Source organism: Gastrolobium bilobum, unplaced genomic scaffold, assembly GCF_033153095.1.
Source record: "Gastrolobium bilobum isolate Gb01-03AN ecotype WA unplaced genomic scaffold, APGP_CSIRO_Gbil_v1 utg41169, whole genome shotgun sequence".
In the NCBI taxonomy this organism is placed as follows: domain Eukaryota; kingdom Viridiplantae; phylum Streptophyta; class Magnoliopsida; order Fabales; family Fabaceae; genus Gastrolobium; species Gastrolobium bilobum.
In genome coordinates this window covers 84,449-106,214 of record NW_026897122.1, presented here as the reverse complement: position 1 = coordinate 106,214, position 21,766 = coordinate 84,449, and the positions used below count along the sequence as shown (strand labels likewise).

The window sequence follows — 21,766 nt, the reverse complement described above, 5'->3', positions numbered from 1 at the left end:
TCAAACAATTTTCCAATTTGTAAAAAGTTATAATTATTGTAAGTGCCATAGAAGCAACGAGGACTGTAATCCCCCATACGTACTGGGCAGCAGCAAAACCATTCCTCGTGCACATTCACAATTGCACATTTGACAAGAAAAATTCGAATTATAAATTGAATTTAATACAAGAATATACAACTATCCTTAAGAACTAAACAATGAACCAACCGTTACCGATATTAGCTAGCATCTTCGGCAGGAATGATTTCATCAATATCTTTCCTATTAGATGCTGCATCTGTTCTCTCGTCCTCCATGAAGCTTTTTTGTTGCAACTAAACAATGAACCAACCGTTACCGATATTAGCTAGCATCTTCGGCAGGAATGATTTCATCAATATCTTTCCTATTAGATGCTGCATCTGTTCTCTCGTCCTCCATGAAGCTTTTTTGTTGCAACTCATCTTTCAGTCTTTGAATCTCCTGATCCTTATCTTCCAATTTATCTTGCAACATAAGAATCTGCAGCAAAAACCATTGCAGTTGGGTTACTCACGCTACGAACCCACGAGAGAGCCAAAAGACAGTAGAGAAGAAAGAATGAATGCAAATATGTTATCGATGACTGAAACAGAAAAAAAAAAAAAAAAAAAAAAAAAAAAAAAAAAAAACCACTTCTCGTTAAATCCGACTAGCGATTGTGGGGTGGAGAAAATCTTTATACGCAGCCTTACCTTAGCATAATTGCAAAGAGGTTGTTTCCTGGATTCGAACCCATGCATGACCTTTCAATCATGAAGGAACAGTTTTACCACTGCTCCGGTTCGCCCCCTTTTGATCACTGGAACAGAAACGAGGAGAAAATTCTCCTCCAAGAGTTTCCCCCTTTAACAAAAGATTTCCCCTCTTACAAGTGAGTCACTGCTCCAATTTCAATTCTAACAAATATGAATCCCGCTATTCTACCCCTCCTATTGTTTAAGCTAATTCCCTACGCCCAACAACTTTAACTACCCAACCACTTCACTTCAATAACTATACTAACTAACAAGTATCTGGGCCCTATCACCTTACAAATGTGAACACGATTTTAGCATAATAATACTCCAAAGAGGGAACGTCTAGCATAACCTTAAAACAAAAGTAACAATCTTTTATTTCTATTCAAATGTGGGTTTCCGAGAAACAAGACATGTAAACATCCTTTTCAATTTTACACCCAAACTTGGTAAAACATTCAAAATGCATTCCCACAGTGCAAACTACATTTATACAATACGAACACAAGCCTAACACTATCCAAAATTCCAAATATCATTAATAAAGCTGAGGGGCAGAATTGGTTTCAATAACGCTATCCAAAATACAGCCTTTCAGATACAATATTTTCAGCAAGGAAAATTATCTTGGAAAACATTTTCCCAGTGGGATATAATTCTAAAGATTTTAACTTTGCAGACTTTTATATTATAAAACCTGAAGCCTAATTTCTACCAATGAAACATCATAAATTCTTTAAGACATTAACATGGCATAAATAAATTGACAAGCCATCATAATTTATTTTTTATTTTTCACATATTTGTAGGAAATTAGAATTAGAATTAGAATCTTTTCGTTTTATTTCCTTAATTAGTGATTAGATAGGATAGGGTTGATGACTCATTGATGAGTCATTCTTATCTATTTTTTCTCATTTACTCTTGTATATATACCCCTATCAGTGTAAATCAGTGTGTATCAATTCAGAAAAAACCATTTTTTTTATATTTTAACATGGTATCAAGAGCATGTTGGTCCTGAGAAAGCTCAGCCACCACAACCACCATCAAACCGGTGGCACATCGCCGGAAAACTTAGTCTAGCCATTGTTAAAGTTGTCCTCTCTTCCTACAAAGCCCCAAAAGCAAAGTAAGGGGACCAGTCACTCTAGAAGGCCAAAACCGGTTGAATCTCAGTCATTCACCACCGTCAGCCGCCACCGGAAAATATTTCCGGCGACTTTACTGGCCAAAACTTATACCACCGGAATCAGAACAAGCTGATCTATAATTTCCAAGTAGGCCCACCATAGTCTGACAGCCCACGTGCTTCCACGTGCCTAAAACAGCACTGCAAGTCCATCTCACGCTTGCCCACTCACGGCTATTCTTCGCGCGTGTAAGCCACGCGTCGTCGTGATGGTTCATGTTCTAGTCCGTACTAGTGTTGTTCGGTTCGTCTCCTTCTCCTCTATCAGTTCTAGGGTTCAAATCGGTGATTGGAAACATTTTTTTTTCTAGGTAACCTCGTCTTCTCTCATATTAGTGATGGCCAAGTGTGATCCTTGCCATGGAAAACACATGGCAGGTTGTCTGATGTATCATGAAGATATTGTACCTAAAGATATGAATGCTATTGTTGGTTCATTCAGTTTGTGGATGGGTACTCTTCTTGTTTCAAGTGTAGCAATAACTACCAACCACCTACTGTTGTTCCAGGAGGTGACCTTGCCAAGGTGCAAAGGGAAGCTTGCACGATTTCTTCCTCCACCAGCTTTACAACGACATCTATGAGCCCTCAACCCAATGTGCCATCTAGCCTTGTGGCTAAACAAGGTACTGCATTTCATGTTGATGGTACTATTCGATGGATACTTGACCTTGGGGCCTCAGATCACATGACAGGTAATCCAACATTGTTTTGTTCCTATAATCCATGATATGGGAATTCTCAGGTCAAAATAACAGATGAAGTTTTTCTCAAGTTGTAGAGAAAGGGTCAAACTCTTCGAGAAGATTGTGTTAAATTCTATCCTACATGTTCCTAATTTAGCATGCAATCTCATTTTTGTAAGTACGATGACAACAAAGCTTAGTGGTTTTGCAAAATTTTCGGTGCATGGTTGTGTTTTTAAGGAACACGAATCGGAGAGGATGATTGGCAATGCTAAAGAAGAAGGAGGACTCTACATTTTTTAAGGATCTCATCATGTGGAGAATAAAGCTACTTTTGCTGAAAATGATCCTTTCTTTGTTTCCAATAGTGGTGTGATGTCATGTTATGGCACCGTAGGTTAGGGCACCCAAATTTCAATTACCTTCAAAAATTGTTACCAAATATCTTTATCCATAAAAAACCCAGTGTCTTTTCTTGTGACATCTGTCAGTTAGCACACTTTCGCATATCCTATCCTATAAGGAAATATAAAGAATCTTTCCCTTTTACTCTTGTTCATGGTGATATATGCGATCCATCTCTGTAAAAAAATATTCTAGCTTGAGATGGTTCGTAACATTCATTAATGATCGTTCTTGAGTGTGTTGGCTCTATCTTCTCGAAGAAAAGTCGTGATACTGTCCAAGTTTTCAAAAAATTCATGCCATGTTCAAACTCAATTTGGCACCTCCATAAAAATTCTTCGAACAGACAACGGTAAAGAGTATTTCAATTCTATCGTTGGTGAATACTTGTCTCATCAGGCATCCTCCATCAGAGTTCATGTCCTGATACTCCTTAACAGAATGGGGTAGCAGAGAGAAAGAATAGGCACATTCTTGAAGTTGCTCGTGCTCTTATGTTCACCATGAGTGTCCCTAAATATTTGTGGGGGGAAGAAGTCGTTCTAACTGCCACCTACCATATCAACTAAATGTCTTCCCGTGTCCTTCAGTTTCAGTCCCCACTATCATGTCTTTTAAAAAACTATCCATCTCTTAGTTGTATATCTTCTTTTCCTCCAAAATTGTTCGGATGTGTTGTGTTTGTCCATGCTCCATCACACCAACGATCCAAACTTGATCCCAAATCTCACAAATGCGTCTTCATTGGATACTCTCCCACTAAAACGAGATATAAATGTTATTCTCCATCTCTCTAAAAGGTTTTTGTCTCCATGGATGTCACTTTCTTTGAGAGTAAATCTTTTTTTTCAGTCTTTTTTTTAGGGAGAGCTTCTAGATGAAGACCAGTCTTGGGAACCCTCAGTGTTACCTCTTCCCTTATCCATCCCTTCATCACAGGACTCACCACATTTGGAAACAGGGGGAGATGAGCAATTGGAAAAAGGTTGAGACAATAATCAGCAGAAACAATTGTTGGTTTATAGTCAGAGACATCCTCCTCAAAATGTAAATAATCTAGACTCTTTACACTGCCAGGATACCACTTCGGCTTCTAGTTCCAACAATCTAGATTCAACCCGACATGCTTATGAGGATTTTGCATATGCCAATTGCTCTTAGGAAAGGAACCAGGTCTTTTACTTCACATCCTATCTCTCAATATGTCTCACTATCTCCAGGTTTTCATGCCTTCAACATAGTCTTGGATAGTATGAAGATTCCAAAAGATATCCAAGAAGACCTTGATGATCCAAATTGGATGTCGGCTGTCTTTGAAGAAATGGATGCACTTAAAAAAATGGAACTTGGGAGTCTATAGCATTACCCAGGGGAAAGAAAATAGTAGATTGCAAGTGGGTGTTCACAATAAAATTCAATGGAGATAATAGCATCAACAAGTATAAGGCCAGATTGATTGCTAAGGGATTCACTTAGACTCATGGATAAATTATCAGGAGACATTTGCCCCTGTTGCCAAGCTTAACACTATCTGAGTTCTACTATCACTTGCTACCAACTTTGATTGGCCCTTGCAATAGTTAGATGTAAAGAATGCCTTCTTGAATGGTGATTTATATGAAGTTTATATGGATCCATTGCCTAGTTTTGAAAATGGAGACGGTTCAGTATGCAAGTTGAAGAAGTCTCTCTATAGGCTTAAACAATCCCCTAGAGAGTAGTTTGAGAAATTTACTCAAATTGTTAAGGGAGGAGGATTCCTCCAAGCTCAGTCGGTCACACTTTATTTTTTAAACACTCTGACGGTGGTAAAATTGTTATTCTCATTGTTTATGTTGATGACATAATTGTCACAGGAAATGATTGTGAGGAGATAAGCTCTTTGAAGAAGTGTTTAGCTAAACAGTTTGGACTGAAGGATCTTGGATCTCTCAAATATTTCCTTGGCATAGAGGTTGCTCGTATTAAGGCAGAAATTTCCTTAACACAGAATAAATATATTCTAGACCTGTTATAAGAGACAAGAATGCTTGTTGAACCCAATAGTAAATTGGAATCGAAGATGGGAAAGAAGTTGACAGAGAGCAGTACCAGAGGTTGGTGGGAAAGTTGATCTACTTATCTCACACTCGACCTGATATTGCATTTGCAGTTATAGCATGGTTAGTCAATTCATGCATTCTTCTAAGGGAAAACATCCAAGTGCAGTTTATAGAATCCTCAAGTACCTCAAAAACATCACATGTCGAGGATTGTTCTTTAAAAGAGGACACAAGAGGATGATTGAAATATATACAAATGCTGATTGGGCTGGATCTGTATTCTGCATTGGACCGAAGATCCACTTCAGGATATTGTACCTACGTTACCTCTAGGGAAATCTTGTGACCTGAAGAAGTAAGAATCAAACAGTTGTTGCCCAGAGCAGTGCAAAAGCAGAATTTCGGGCCCTAGCACATGGTATTTGTTAAGGAATTTGGTTAAGAAGACTCCTTGAGGAATTGAAGATCTCTTTTTCCCTACCTGTTAGAGTGTATTGTGATAATAAGGTTGCAGTTAGTATTGCTCAAAATCCAGTTCACCATGACAGAACAAAACATGTGGAGATCGCCACTTTATCAAAGAAGAATTAGATGATGGTATATTTCTACCAAAGAGTAGACTGCAGATATCCTCACTAAGGTCCTACACCGACCATCCTTTGAAGACCTGATTGGCAAGTTGGGAATGATCAACATTTATATCCCAACTTGAGGGGGAGTGTAGGAAATTAGGATTAGAATTTTTTCACTTTTATTTCCTATTAATTAGTGATTAGATAGGATAGGGTTGATGACTCATTGCTGAGTCATTCTTATCCATTTTTTCTCATTTACTCTTGTATATATACCTCTATCACTGTAAATCAGTGTTTATCAATCGAAAAAAATAACATTTTTTCATATTTTAACAATATTAATCACATAAAACCATCCTCCTTTAAAATTCAAGGTTTCAGAACTTTTATATTTATATCTGAGAAAATGATTATATTATTTTTGACAATTTTAAAAAAACTTAAACTATTAAAAACTTTCACATCTGCAACAAAAATTGTGTATGGAAGAATTTGACAACAATTTTTCTCATTAAGGATAAATTTTTTAAAAATTAGAACTTTAATTGCATATATGTAAGCAAAAAAAGGAAATTTATATTCTAAGTCATCTAGGGTTTTAACATTTTCACTCATTAGAAATTTATTTCCTCTGTAGTTTGTTTAATTGTTCATCCATATCAGTATACCATATACATTTTTTTAATCAACGTAAGCATTTATCTATTCCATATCAGCGTTAGTGACTGTCATATAAGCCTTTTCACAACACACAAGTTATGTTGAGGTCGGTCCTAAATGGTTCTTTCCTACAACAATACTTATCTACATTTCTCCCAAACAGTGTTTAAAAAGAAACAAATAACTAATAATGGAGAAGTCAACATGCAGTGAAATCATTAAATAAAATTAAAATATGAGAGTAGGGATAAGTAAAAACCATTTCATTGGATCTTTCTGCATCATTCGTCAATCCATCCATATGCTTCTGCAACCCTGTAGTAAATTTGAAGTATTAAGATTGCACAAATTGCTATGCATAGAGAAATAATAATAGATCAACAATTGCATAACTTTCAATCTCCACAAACTCCAATTTTATAGACAAATGGATAAAAAACTCCTCCTAACAAGTATTTAACATGTTAAAACACCCAAAGTTTAGCACATTCACTCATAACAATATCTATAGTATACTATTTAATACTTCAAACATTTAGTTTTCCAGTCCACACAATAATATTATTATCATATACATAAGTATATTTGGAATGAATATTAATACATGATTATAAATGAACTTCTTTAACCTGATAAGGTAACAAAGGAAACTAGCAGTCAATGGTGTAAAGGGTCAAAGGATTAGAATGTCAAAACATAGTTTACCAAAAAAAATGCCAAAACATAATGATATGAAATCATTCAACAATTAACCTTCAAATTGACTTCTGAGTTCTGCATTCTGGTATTTTTGCAATGAAAGTTTCAATGCTAATTCATGCATCTGTGCACCAAGACAAAAAAAAAGGAGCAAAAAGAAGACAATATCAGCATCAATTCATAACAACCAATAAAGACAAATAAATTGGTAATAGTTACTACATGGGTAAAATTACTTCCAGTCACTAAATACCATAAACTTAACATTTCACAAACTTGCTGCATCATATATGTGTATAACTCTCTCTCTCTCTCTGTCTATATATATATATATATATATATATATATATATATATATATATATATATATATATACGAAAAATCCAAAATCCAGTCACTGGACTGTCCAGTGAGTGAATTTTGACTATATTCTCCCGCGAGAATATAGTGCAAAAACATTACAATGGTGTTCTGCAGGTGTTCTCCCGGGAGAACATAGGCAAAAAATTTTGTGCACTATATTCTCGCGGGAGAATATAGTACACTGGACCTAATTTACATCAAGTCACTTGATACTCACTTAACCCATATATATATATATATATATATATATATATATATATATATATATATATATATATATATATATATATATATATATATATATATATATATATATATATATATATATATATTTGTGTAATAACTTGGGGTGGGATGAGGGGAGGAGAAAACCAACTCCCAAATGAGGGGAGGAGAAAACCAACTCCCAAATGAATGAGTTAAAAAAAAGAAAAAATTACAGTTGGAAGCACAGCTAATAAGATAGCGTACCTTGCCCTCAGAAGCTTGATTCCCAATCTCCTCATTTTCCTCCTGCAGGGTTCTACACTTAGCCATCAGCATCTTCCCCATCTTGCTTTGAGGAGTAAAATTTACAGCAGAAATGTTATCTTGCAACTCCTTTACTTTTTTGTCCTTTTCTTCAACTAAATTCTATGATCAGATCAAACTATCGTAAGAAACTCTCAAAGAAGTAATCACCAATGTTAATAATATGTCAATAAAGTACAAAAACAAATGGCTAATATATGTAGGAAATGAATACATGTAACCTATAAATAAACTAAAGAAATCATGTAAAAGAATAAACTATCTTAAGCCTCAAGAAAAAGCAATCAAGACAAATTAACTCTAGGCTATAAGGCATCCATATTAGACATGTCTAAAAACTAAACACGTTTCGGAAGCCTAGTTACGCACCCTCTGGATTCATTACTGAAATATGAAGAGTGAGTGCTAATAATTGCCAGCTTAAAACCCCATTTATACATTTAAAACATCACCCTCGAAGTTATCCCCACTGAATCCATGGTTTGTTTTTGTACCACATACTCAAACTAGAAGGTTATCTACCCATTTTTCCCTTTTATTAAAAAAAAATAAAACGGATTCCATTTCATTTTTGTTACATGCAAAGTAGTAAAGTCTCTTAATAAGTTCTCCCAGCAAACAAAGGAAGGAACTACCATTATGAAATAAGTAGAGCATTGTTTATCATAGAGGATAACAAGATGTTTATTCTTCATTATATCTCCCGTAAAACTATGATGACAACTTGGAATAATATTTTCCTAGTACAACCAGAGTTATGACACATAATCCCCAGTTCCATATCTGTCAGAAGACCAAACTTTATAGTCGGAAAAAGGTTGAATAACAAACCTTTAATCGTGTAAACTCTTCATGAATAGCTGGATCTAGTAACAACCTCCTTGCCTGCAAATTAAATAGCAAAGAAAAAATAGGGCACTACCATGTTGGAGAGTGCTAAACAAAAAGCAAAAAAAATAAAAAAAGAATTCCACAACATACAGCCAAAATGCATAGCAGGATTAACTTTAAAGTTTCAAGCAATACACTTGAGCAAATAAAGATATAAACAAGGATACCACAATCATAAAAACAGCATTGACAATTAAATTGTAAAAGTACAGCAAAGTTTCCTCTATCAAATTCAATGTAGTATATTAATCCCGCATTGTGACAGCTATTGAATTTAGTACGTTAGTAAAGAAGCAATATCCTAGAAGGATCTATCCCTAAAGTCAGTATCATGGTTGTTACAATTCTATTAAACAAATTAAATTAGAAAGAAGCACACAGGCATTTTGTGATTTTTCTACAGCCCAACCCCTTTTTAGTATGTATACAAGATCAAATAAGTGGACAGTCAAGACCCACCAAAAAAAGTGAACAGTTTAGAGATAAAATTGGCCTCCTGCATTTTATAGCATTGTTCGACAGAGAAAGAAAAAACAAAATAAGGAGCAGGGAAAATTTATCATTTCAACCTTACAGCTTTTTCTATGTAATACAAAGGACTGTAAACAACCAGATTGCCGAAGCATATAATAGCAAGAACCAAATGACCCAAAAGACAAGAGGAAAATACAAAATAAAGGAGTATAGACAGAATTACAACCAAGGAACTTTGCACTCTTTATTTACTACAGAACATAATAAAGATCAACTAAAGGTGGATTTCTTGAGGTACAGTGTCTCTATTTTCAGGAAGTAAAAATACAACTCTTTACAAATATAAATTGAAATTTAAAAAAAAATCAACAAGGTTATAAATTTTTTGCAAACAAACAAATAATGCAGTTCATCGTCCATGCGGTAAACTTGATATCTCAATTAAGCACTTAATAACATAGTGCATAAATTTCTGCTAAACTTACATAAAATTCAATTTAAAAACTGAAATACAAGCAAGGAATCAGTCATAAACAATATTGTTGAAATTCTAAGGATTTAGGTAGGGATGGAAGAAATGAGTGAAAAAAGACTGCATAATGTGATACAAGCTACAAATATACTAATCCCTATATATAAAAATATTATACTCCAAATCCTAATTAAATAAGGAAATAAATCATGAAATATAAAAAACATAGAAACTATTCCTAGGAGATCATATAAGATACAATGATACCATCAAGATATGATGAGATATTTTTCATATATTCCAAAACTCCTCTTCCAGCTAAAGCTTACTAAACTTTAAGGTTGTTACAAATGATTCTTAAAAAATAAAAATAACCAAACAACATAATCTGGGCTCCACAAAACATGACTAGAAAGGCAACTCAAGGATTAGAGAGATGAACATTGACAGAAATTCGGCAAGATGGATGGAATAATCATCAACTTGAAGAGCTAGTTGCAAAGTTGCATGGCAAGGAAGAAGAAACTTCGCTAGAATGATCATCAACAGAAATTTCTTAGCAAGAAAGTATACATAACAAGAAATAAAACTTCTCCAAATTCATCAAGAACAACTTTTGGAAGCTTCAAACCACAAGAAAACTTAGGAGACCCAAAAAGAAATTGAAATTGAGGCTGGTGTGCAACACAACCATGTAGAATTCATCGTTAGCATGACTCATCAGTGAGATATGAGAAATCACCATCAGTATGATTCACAGTGGGAGACTAGTATGAATCATGGCCAATTAATCATTAATTTATCGCCATATGATGAATTGGTAAGAAAAACAAAGTTACTGGAAAAGTCGTTGGATGGCGAGATGAGGTTGGTTCGGCCAAAAAACACCAAGAATGGGTCGATCTAGAGGAGAGTCCAATGGTGTGATCGTTGTATGGAAACTCGTCAGATAGCGAAGGACAAGAAGGCTGTAGAACGAACCAATTTAAAGATTTTGGAGAACATGGAATGAGAAAAGTGCACTAACTAAGAGAGAAATAGCATTGACAGTAGTCCAATGGTGAGATAGGGAAACTATGCCGAAAGAGAAACAGGACAAGAGAGAGAGAACTATTTTTAAGAGAGAAAATAATCATGAAAATAAAGAAGAGCTCTAAATTTAGGGAACTCAGCAGCACAGTAATGACAGGGAAGGTTACAGAGAATGGCACCGCTCAGATACCATGTTGAAATTGTAGGGATCTAGGTAGGAGCCAAAGAAAAGAGAGAATGAAGACCAAATAATATGACATGGTATTGATTTGATGTGTTATGATGTGAAACAAGTTACAAAGCACCAATCCCTACCTACACTAATATTGAACTCCAAATCCTAATTAAATAAAGAAATAAATCATGAAATATAAAGAAAAATGAAAATTATCCCCAAGAAATCATGTAAGATACTCTAATGTATTCTAAGATATCAAGATGTTATGAGATATTTTTAATATAGTCTTACAAATATTTATAGGGAAATTATACTCTCATGTTGCATGAGATTTATCTCTCATGTTATACTCAAATAAGAAGATGTGCCTCCCTTTTTTCTTTTTTCTTTTTTCTTTTTTCTTTTTAAAAAAAAAATTGGTGGGTCCAACTTTGTTTGTCTCACAACATAAGATAAATTCTCTCTTACTACATGAGAGAAGTAAAGCCCATATTTAAATGGCTCAAAGTTGGAAAACTATAGTGGCCTTCTGAAATTAATGCATGGAGAAGAATGAAGAATCATTGGTCAACAAATTTATTCCAAGAGATACATGTAAACACTCAAATGTACACAGTACCTGCATTGATGCCGGCTTGAGCTGAGCTTTCAGGTCCCGTACAGCAGACTGGAAAAATTTAGACATCAATATAAACAATATAAAAAGAAAACTAAAAACAATAATAATTAAAGGGTTTAGTGTTTATCCTTTTAAAGGACATGGAATTATGTCATTTTAAATGAGAGAAAGACACAAGCAATAGAAATCATAGGAGAGAAAGTGGATGATTTCTTTTTAAATTTTAAATTTTAAATAAAAAAATACTAAGTTGTGTCTTTCTCTCTCTTAAAATGACACAACTATATGTCATTTAAAAGAACAAACATTTTTCCCATAAATAAAAGATCAAACTATAAACCATTAAGTATGTAAAATGCAAGTAGCATTGAACTATCTGATCAAGATAAGATTTGTAACAATCATATGACAAGGTTAAAATGGTCAGAATGGATCAGTTTCAAGCTTATCTTGACTTTTTCTTTAACTATAAGGTTTGTACGTTACGTTATCAAGTCCCGCTTGTTATATTCTTCATTATTTGCTGACTATGTTGTAAACACACCTAAATTGTGGATTAATTTAATAATAAAAAATATTATTAATTTAATATTAAATTAATTAATTATTAATGTAATCACAATAATACTATTAATTATAATTAATTACTATATAATTAATAGTTAAAAAAATTATTAATAATTTTGATGTTATTATTTTTATAACAATAAATTAAACTAATAGTTTCAATTAAATTAAATTAAAAAGTATAATCCCTCACAATCCGCATAGAATTAAAATATATAAAATGTATTAAATTAAATACTATTAAATTAATTATTTTAAACTAAAATTAATTTATATATTATATTAAAAATATTTTTTAAACTAATTATAATACATGGATTATTTTTTGTCCATGTGATTAATTATCACAGAATTTTGTCCTCCGGCAATATTGAGGACTCGGTGCTACACCCATTTAAATTATAATGCATGGATTATTTTTTTCATTTGATCCGTCTTGTGTAGCACTAGAAAACAATAAATGGTGTTAACTGAGTCCACGTGTTATGATTTAAGTGGCTATAGCATTGAGTTCAATACTACAAGAGTACTAAAAGCTGAATGAAACCAAACCAGAGCTCAAGGGCCTTGATTGTGTTCTGTTTTTTTATTCTTAAAATTGTTTTGTAGAATAATTAAAGAAATAGGTGTTTTCTGTATTTTTTGTGTTTTGAAAGTTAAAAGTCAAAACACAAAACAAAAACAACTTAGACATGTTCTCTAAATTTGATTCTATAAACTAAAATATATAACTTTTATAACTATTTTTACAAAACAGGCCTTATTAAACAGGTTTTTTGTTTTTTTGTTCTGAAAATCAAAAAACTGTTTTCAGACACAATTCAAACAGGCCCCAAAATTTCTACAGAAAAAATCAATGTTGAACAGTGCAAATGCTTTCTAACTGCCAACAAGGTCAATGAGAGATATAGAACCATTTATGATTTAAGATTATACAAAGCTTTACAAAAACTTCAGTTAAAGAAGCATTGAAGATCTAAAGCAAAATATTGTAAAAATAAACTTTTTCTGGGATAAAAAAACATTGTATAGATAGTTATTTGATGTTGTAAGTGCGTGTTTTGGACTTTGGATAAGCTTATTTTAGGGTCAAAAAAGCATTTTCTTGGTAGCTTCCTAAGAGAATGATAGGAACCCAATAGGGAAGGCTTATTGTAGGAACAGGTGTAGTGGATCACTTGCCCTTAAGAATGCTGAGTCAGCAAAGAATATTCCTTGGTTTGTTATGAGTAAATCAGTTGAGATTTGGAAGGAGGGTTGGAATCAACATAGATGGTGCTGGAGTAGTTAAATAAGGGAAAGGAGGAGCAATAGAGGTATCTTGGATATATTTTGGAATTGGGACCCTTGGGAGAGTGTGAGGCCTCTCGAATTGTCTCACGTTATCATTTCCTTTTCTGCATTGTATTTCGTTTTCCAGTGCACTTGTTAATTTTCCTTTCCCTGTAATTGTTGTCACTGTTTCACTGTCATTTAGATTGTAATGTCTCTTTGAAATTCCATGAATATATAAAAATCTAGTTTACCAGGCCAAAATTCGCTGTTCCCTGTTGTTGGTTCTGTCTTTGTGTTGGAGGTCTCTATCAGAGAATTTTTAGGTTAAAAAAAAAAGCGATTATTTCCCAAAATTGAACTGTAAACAAACATGTAGTTATTTATTCTGTGTATATGAGAGAGTGAGACAGAAAGACCAACCACACTCCAGATTTCTTGTTATTCTGTTCATGATATATTTTATCTAATGGGGAAAAAGGGATATACTCTGGTGTTCTAGGTAGATGCAAAATAAAAAAATAACTACGTAATATAACAAATACACATGTTATAAAGAACAAGAACTTTATTTTCAGAATACTACATACCTTCAACTCTGCTATCTCTTGTTCACGTTTCGCAAACGTTACAATGAATGCGGCTTCCTTTTTCTTTGCCTTTTCGAGCTGATAACCAATATACAAGTGAAAGGGATCAGTGAAATATGATCAATGTATAATGAATCATTTTGAAAATGGAAGATTAGATTCTGAACCTGCTCTCTTAAAGACTCTTCAGATGATTTCAGAGCTTGAAGATAATTAATCACAAATTTGGGTGCTAGAAGGTAAAAAGAGAAAATAATTGCTCAGTTATATAATATATACTTAAAACATAGAAAGTACCAGTAAACAGAACTAGATCTTGACTAATTAATACATATGTCACTTGCAAAAAAACAAAAAACAAATATAAACTAACCTGCAGTGGTCCCAGAAGGTATGAAAGGTTCATGTTGAAATGAAGAGTGCCATTTCTGAATTTCAGATTTTGCAGCCTCAAGTTCATTCTGGAATATGTAACAATCCGAGCTAACATTATTAGGAAAGGAAAAGGTACAACTTAACCTAGACTATCTGACAAGAACTGAAAATTAGGATTGAAAATAGGAGGAGACCAAACTCCTTCCTTACAAGCAGAGGTAGCCCTCTGTTAAAACTAAAATGCAGAAGGAAAAAACAAGAAGATAACCATGGAGATTCTGCAGTTGAACAAATACACAACCCACCCAAACCTGTCCTCCTCACTCAATTCTTGCCTGCCTTCTCTCTCCTCCTTCCCCCTCTATATTTTTACCCCACAATTCTAGTATCATACCAGATTCTATTCTCCACTTAACATGTGAAAGCTGTCTCAATTGTTACAGCCTTTCCACTCTTTTCCAACAAACTCTTCCCTTGGTACCCTTCACAGTAGTGAGCAATTTCACATTTTCTCCAATTTCTCTCTAGCCTCTCCTTCATACACATGCAAGCCACCACTTCCATTGAGCACCTATTGCTCAGCCCATCTTTCTTTCTTTTTTCTAGCATAAACATGTCCTACAGGTCTATCACCATCATATGTTGAACTTTAGCAGTAAGGAAAAAAAAGAAAGAAAACACCCAACCATAGTTGTCAGAATCCCGATTTCGATCATAGGATCCTACAATTTTTTGTCCAAAAACGACCGAAATCGCGAGTAGAATCCTTATGGAGAAGGATCGTGTGTTATCGTAGAGGAAGATCCTAAAATAGGTACAATCGCAGGATCTCACCATTTCAACGTTTCAAAAAAAACCCGTATCCAAATTCATTTAACCCACGATCCGAAATCACTAACACTTGGTTGGGCCAATTCCTATGGATGATCTGGAGTTGGAGTTACCGAATTTTGACAAAGAACTTGCTGATGATGGAGAAAATGCCATAGAAGATGATGATTATGATTTAAATGATTTGATTTGAACACCTTGGATTAATTTTGGGGTTTTGTTAGAATATGACTAGAATTATTTGAATTTGGTAATGCTTTGAATTGTCTTTAACTCTTTTTGGATTTTGTTGCATAGTAGTTAATTGCGCCGCAATAGCGCCGCGAGCCGCGCCGTATGGACTTTGCGGTGCCTCGCCACAAGAAACCGCGCTGCACCGAAACGCAATAGCGGCCATTGCGATCGCATTTGCAGCCATATTGCTGCCATAAGGCAAAATGTCAATTTTGTCCTAAATTTAAATGTGTAACAGAAAAAATTTAAGGGTTTTTTAGTCTATCCGCGTCTCTCTCTGTCACTTTTGCTATCTCTGCTTTTAAAAAATGTTTCTTTTTGTCATTATTTCTGTCATATATCTATTCCGCTATTTTCACAATCGCAACCCACTATAACGCTATAGCGTTTTTCGGGGTTGGCCGCAACATGCCGCAATCCGCATTTGATAACTATTTTGTTGTCTTTTATATTTGCTATCTTTTATGGATGAAGTTATGATTTAAATGTTATTTTATATGTATAAATATTATTTTTTATGACTAAAATTAGGAAGGTAGGATCTTACGATCCATCCGGATCCCACGATTTAAGATCTCAATCTTGACGACTATGCACTCAACTGCAACAGCTTAGGCTCAGCTATGGGAATTCTCTCTAACTTATGAAGGATGCATGAGCACTCTATCCCAAATCATTCATAGTGTAAACATAAAAATAAAATAAACAAGTCTTTTCACTGTGAGCCACGCATGAATCCAACCATTAAAATCATATGAATAATAACTACAGTTCAATTCCCACAATAACAGAAGTTCAAATACTTTCCACACAACATCAATAGTTAAAGGGAAAACGTACTTGACATGTGGCAAGCATATCCTTACTGTTCTGAAGACTGCCATAAACAAAATCCCGGAAAAATTTTAGGCTCAAACAGTTAGCTGCAATCATAAGAGAGTGCAATAATTATATTTTTCACACCATCTATACTGAGAAGTACCTCTCGCGAAGAGACAAGATCATTCCGGTTGTGACACCAGAAGCAGCTTCTTCAGCTTTTGATTTAGCCTTAATCAGAAACAGCACAAATTGAGGTTTAGATTATGAGAAACTATAAATCATTGATTAACCGCAATATTTGATATAGCAAGTATTAAAGATTGATTAACGATTGCCTTCTTGTGTCGGAAAGGATCGTTGTCGTAATCTTCTTCGTCATAGTCGGGAGACGATCTCTTATTCCTTCTAGCATCAATTTCTGAAGAATGAAACAATCAGAATATATGGAACAATAGCATGTGCGTTTGAAAATTCAAAGAAACCAAAACCTGAATGCGTTCCGCCAAATCCGCCTCCAAAATCAAAGTCCTGCATTTGAGAAAAAAGTGAAATAATAAGCAAAGTACGCATGAGAATGCAAATGGCGAGGGATGATAATGTTAGGAATTACATCGTCGAAATGAGTAGGGGAAGCCATCGACTTCAAAAACCCTAGAAAATCGAGAGCTAGTACAAGGAATTAACGCTCGGAGTGCGAAATATGTTGATTTTCTAAATTCCAATGCACCCTCCCTTCACTGTTTCTTGAATTTATGATAATGTGAATTAACGAGCATTCCTGTAATAGGTCTTTCGCAGGTTATATTTAGTGTAAAATCTTTATTATTGATTTATGTGAATCTAATTATTATAATTTATTAAGATTTAATAATTAATTAGTAAATATGATGTAATAAATTATAATCGTTATATTTACGAAAATTAATTATTAAGATTTGATAATCAGAAAAAAAATCAACTATTAAGATTTGATAATAGAAGTAATAAAAAAATAGTAAATATAATATTTTCTAACAAAATAATGGAATATCTAATATATTTTAACAAAATCTATGGAAAAACGAACAAACTAATTTGTTTTTTTTAATCCCAAAAATGCAAATTTTAAATAAAATACCAATTTAATATAGTCTCTCCAAAAAAGAATCAATCATGATTTAACCATAGCTAATTGTGTAAGCACGAGAGTGTGCAGGACCCTCGTGAAATTAGTCATAGAGCAAGGGGTATATTGGATTAGGATTTTAAAAGATTTTTTTGAAATAAAAAATTCTACAGATTTTAAAAGATATTTTAAATTTGGAGAGACTTTATAGACTTTTTTAAAAGACTTTTTTTACAATCAAATTTCATAAGATTAAATTTTAAAGGATTTTAATAGAATTCATAAGATTTGAAATGACAATATGGATTTATAAGATTTTAAAAAACTATATGAATTTTTAGCAAATATTCAAAATTAAAAGAGTCAATAAAAACAAATAACAAAAAAATCAATGATATTAATAAAAAAAAGTAAACTTAACAACGGGTTAAAAATTATCTCAAAAATTACTAAGCAACAACTCTCCACATATCAATAAAATCTAATATAATTTTCTCAATGAGTTTGAGTTTGAGTTTGAGTTGCAAAAATAATAACCATATATCAACGGTTAACTTCCAAGCTAAATATTAATTAATGAGTTTGATTTGTGAAAATAATAACCATTGATTGACGGAAAACAACGGTTAAAATATCGTTGTAAAAAAAAATAGGTTGTAAGTATAATATTCCCCATAAAAAAATAACAAAGAAATGCAATGAAATTAATAAAAAAAAAGTAAAACTTAATATAATTTTTTCAATCAGTAAAACATAATATAATTTTTAACAAACATTCAAAACTACTAAACAACAGTTTTTCACATATTTAATGGGTTAAAAATTATCTTCTTCATTTGGTATCAGAGTTATGTATATATGATTATAAGACCCAATTTTTTAATTATAAAAATAATTCTAAATTTGTATATAGAACCTAAAGTTCATGATAAAATTTCGTTTGAAATTTTTTGCAATTGATCTTGAAAACCTTGGGGTTTTTGTTTTACGTGATGAGAGTTTTCTAACCATATATCATATGCATATTTTCATTGAATATTCTAAGAAAATTTTGGGTTTAATTACATGAAAGTTTAGAAAATTTCTCAAATTTTGCTCAGTCGATACATTAAAACCTTAAATTGCTTTGAGGCTTTTGAGAAACAAGTTTTTAGTTTTCTATTGACACAAAAATTATTTGAAATCATTTCTTATAGTGAAAGAATTTTGTTCATGAATGTATTGTTACGAAATATAGGGTTCATATTATGAAAGTTTCAATCTTTCTTTGAATTGATATTGCTTCATTGATGTAAAACGAAAATTGGTTTGAAGGTTTTAGTTTTCCTATTATTTTTCACTGTTTTATATTGTTTTTAATACAAAAATCACACGTTTTTGTGCAAGAAAAATCACGACCCATAGCTTGAAAAATCACTTTTTAAACTTCTAAAATTTCTCAAAAATATGTTATTTTTGAAATAGATTATATTAAAATCTCGCTGATTTGTTGTTTTTGGGTTGTTTTGTGATGAAAATCACTCAAAAATATGTTTTTTTTTTTAGTTTTGACGAAGCTCCATGGCGGAACCCAATTTCGAGCAGTCAACCTGCCAAAGGAAGAAGAAAACGTTGCAACAGAAGAATCTCAGGAAATCCTAGGGGTTGAGGTGAGATTGTGAGAGAGACATCCTATTTATATTTTTCACTAAAAAGTCTTACGAAATCCACACCAATAGAAAATTCATTAAAATCGTTGGATTTTTGAATACCACGATATTGTAATTCCATTGTTTAAAATCCTGATTGAATACCAACGAATTTGGACGGATTTTAAAATAATTCTTTAAAATCCTAATCGAATACCACGTGACTTTTTTTCAATTCATTAAAATCCTAATCGAATACTAACGGATTTTTTTGTCCAAAAATAATCCATTAAAATCTTTTGAAATCTCAATCCAATACACCTCCTAAAATCTAAAATTTATGGGAATCAACTAATTTTATGTAAGAGGATATAATCATAAAGGGTGAATCAAATTATGATAAAATATGAGAGAGAAAAAATATTGAGACGAAAAATTATAAAATTATCACCGTTAATTTATTCATAGATAATATAAATTCTATTACATAATATGATCATACTAAATAATATATGAGATGATTGATTTTCAAAATATGTTCAAAATAAATCTATTACCTAATAACCTTCAAACACATTTACAAAAAAAAAAAAAAAACCTTCAAACACATGCAAGGCATTATATTGATATTATATTTGAAAATTATATTATATAAAAGATGAGTAAATTAATTTATTTTATTTTTTTATACAAGAGTAAATTAATTTAACTTATCTATTGAGCTCCATTTTTTTTTTAAGGTAACCATTGCCGTTTTAGGCTCGAACAAATTGGCTTTGGGTCAACCCCAGTTTGGCTCGAGTTATACTTGATCAACCTTATTTAGCCTACAAAGTCATAAATATTTTTATTTTATTTTTTTTAATCAATTACAATATATCAAGCATGAAAATAAATTGGGTTAATATCGTTTGCTTCTCCTCGCTTTAATAAAATATAAAAGGCATCATTATTCATTCACTCTTTATCGCTTTCACCTCCGCTATCATTATTGTATGAGATTTTTTGTTGGTGTAAATGTGTAATATGTGGAAGAGATATTTTTAAATATCTATGTTTTATGAGTTCAGAGAGGGAGGAAAAATTATGTTTTATGAACCATAATAATAACTTTTAAAATTTTAAATATTCAATTTTCATAAACTATTTCAACCAAGTTTGAAGAATAATTATTCACTAAAATTGACATTCCAAAAGAACCACCATAGGTGGTCCTGATTATTATTTTTCAAAAGTTGATGAAGGGTATTTTAGAAGATATACAAGATTCCTATATATTTCCCCTTGAAAGCAAATACATAATTATAACATCCACGGAAAATTTAAAAATACAAAGTAATGCGTGTTTAGATCATCCTATTTTATTCTCAAAAACAAAATTTTAACTAAAACTATTTCCTAAATATTTTAGCATAAGTTTTACTTAAAAAATTAAGAGTTTTGTTTGGTTCAAGATAATGATTTATGTTCTATTTTTTTTATTAATACTCATAAAAATGTCAAAATAACTTTTTTTAAATAAAAAAACAATTTTTTTAAAAATAAAAATTCATCCAAACGAGCTCTTAACAGTGTTTCTTTTTGTGGAGATACTTCTTTGGTAAAAATTCAAAGAAGAATATTAATGAACAGGGTAATATTTTTTCAAAGTTCTGTCGGGCCATGCAAACAACATCTTATAGCTTGATTGGTCTTCCAGTATTATTGATTACAATGTGTTTTTTTTTTTTTTTTGAAAAATATTGATTAAAACATAACTGAGGAAGCATAAGTCAACCAGAAATTCACATCTATGTAAATTGTTCAGCCGGTAAATTCCAATTGAGCTTTCAATCCTCAAGGCTTCGCCAAAATGTACTGTGACAACTGACAAGTAAACATTTCAAACTATATGCATACTTTACATAATAATTAGTGGAAGTAAATTTATTTATAGGAAACTCGGTCCTTATCTAATGGGAGAATGGGATGAAGGAACTTTTTCTTTTGTTGTGGCCAATTGCAAGCCTGGCCAAGATACATCATGTAAAATGTTTAGGGTTAGTGCACTACTGCCTTTTATATTTCTGGGTCACCCCTATGGCCTGAGCGATTGGCCCTTGATTCCTCGGTTTTGGAATGAGTCCTGGGCCTTCCCTAACCATAACCATTATAAAGGGCCTTTTGTAGTTCCAAAAGAAGAAGTGGGCATTTTACATGATGTGTATTGGCCAGGCTTGCAATTGGACACAACAAAAGAAAAAGCTCCTTTATCCCATTTTCCCATTAGATAAGGACTGAACTTCCTATAAAAATAAAAAATGGATAATACAACTCTTATGTTATTGCATATAACAATCTTTTGCCATACATCCATCAAGAAATGCGCAATTTAAAAAAAAAATATTAAAATAGTGGACTCCATCATTGAATATGTCTTTGCATGAAAGCAAACTTGTCTCCAATAAAATGAAAAAAGTAAACCCAAATTTTTTTACTTCCACCAATTATTATGCAAAGTATGCATATAATTTGAACTGCTTAAAAGTATTGATTAAAATTCAGAAGATAAAGTTCCGTTTTTTTATTTTTTATTTTTTATTTTTTATTTTATTTTGGAGCTTTGAAAACTACAGCGAAGGAGAAAAAAAAAACATATATATAGTATTAAATTTATTCAAATCGGTTTAATTTGATTTGAGCGTTACATCTTAAATTGATAATGAAAGAGTAAAGATTTGCTCGCAAAAATTTAGATTTTATTGAATTATAAATTTTTTTGC

The 21,766-nt window shown here is 32.3% G+C and overlaps 1 protein-coding gene across 1 annotated transcript; it reads right to left on the bottom strand.

The window, feature by feature from the left end:
• Positions 1-48: 48 nt before the first annotated feature.
• Positions 49-17,019, bottom strand: LOC133304375 (FKBP12-interacting protein of 37 kDa-like). The gene is made up of 14 exons (XM_061504409.1): positions 16,882-17,019; positions 16,760-16,799; positions 16,607-16,689; positions 16,432-16,499; positions 16,290-16,326; positions 14,383-14,470; positions 14,177-14,241; positions 14,010-14,087; positions 11,581-11,628; positions 8,746-8,799; positions 7,855-8,016; positions 7,075-7,144; positions 6,581-6,636; positions 49-504 (listed from the first exon to the last, which is right to left on the bottom strand). The coding sequence occupies exons 1-14, from the start codon at positions 16,906-16,908 to the stop codon at positions 346-348; spliced, it is 1,035 nt and encodes a 344-aa protein (XP_061360393.1). The 5' UTR covers positions 16,909-17,019; the 3' UTR covers positions 49-345.
• Positions 17,020-21,766: the final 4,747 nt, after the last annotated feature.

Excerpts from the sequence above, each read along its gene's own strand:
- LOC133304375 (XM_061504409.1), bottom strand. The coding sequence starts at position 16,908 with ATGGCTTCCCCTACTCATTTCGACGAT. Across the intron at positions 14,088-14,176 it reads AAGAGTCTTTAAGAGAGCAG|CTCGAAAAGGCAAAGAAAAA; the intron begins GTTCAGAATCTA and ends ATTGGTTATCAG. Across the intron at positions 7,145-7,854 it reads ATCAAGCTTCTGAGGGCAAG|ATGCATGAATTAGCATTGAA; the intron begins GTACGCTATCTT and ends CTTGGTGCACAG.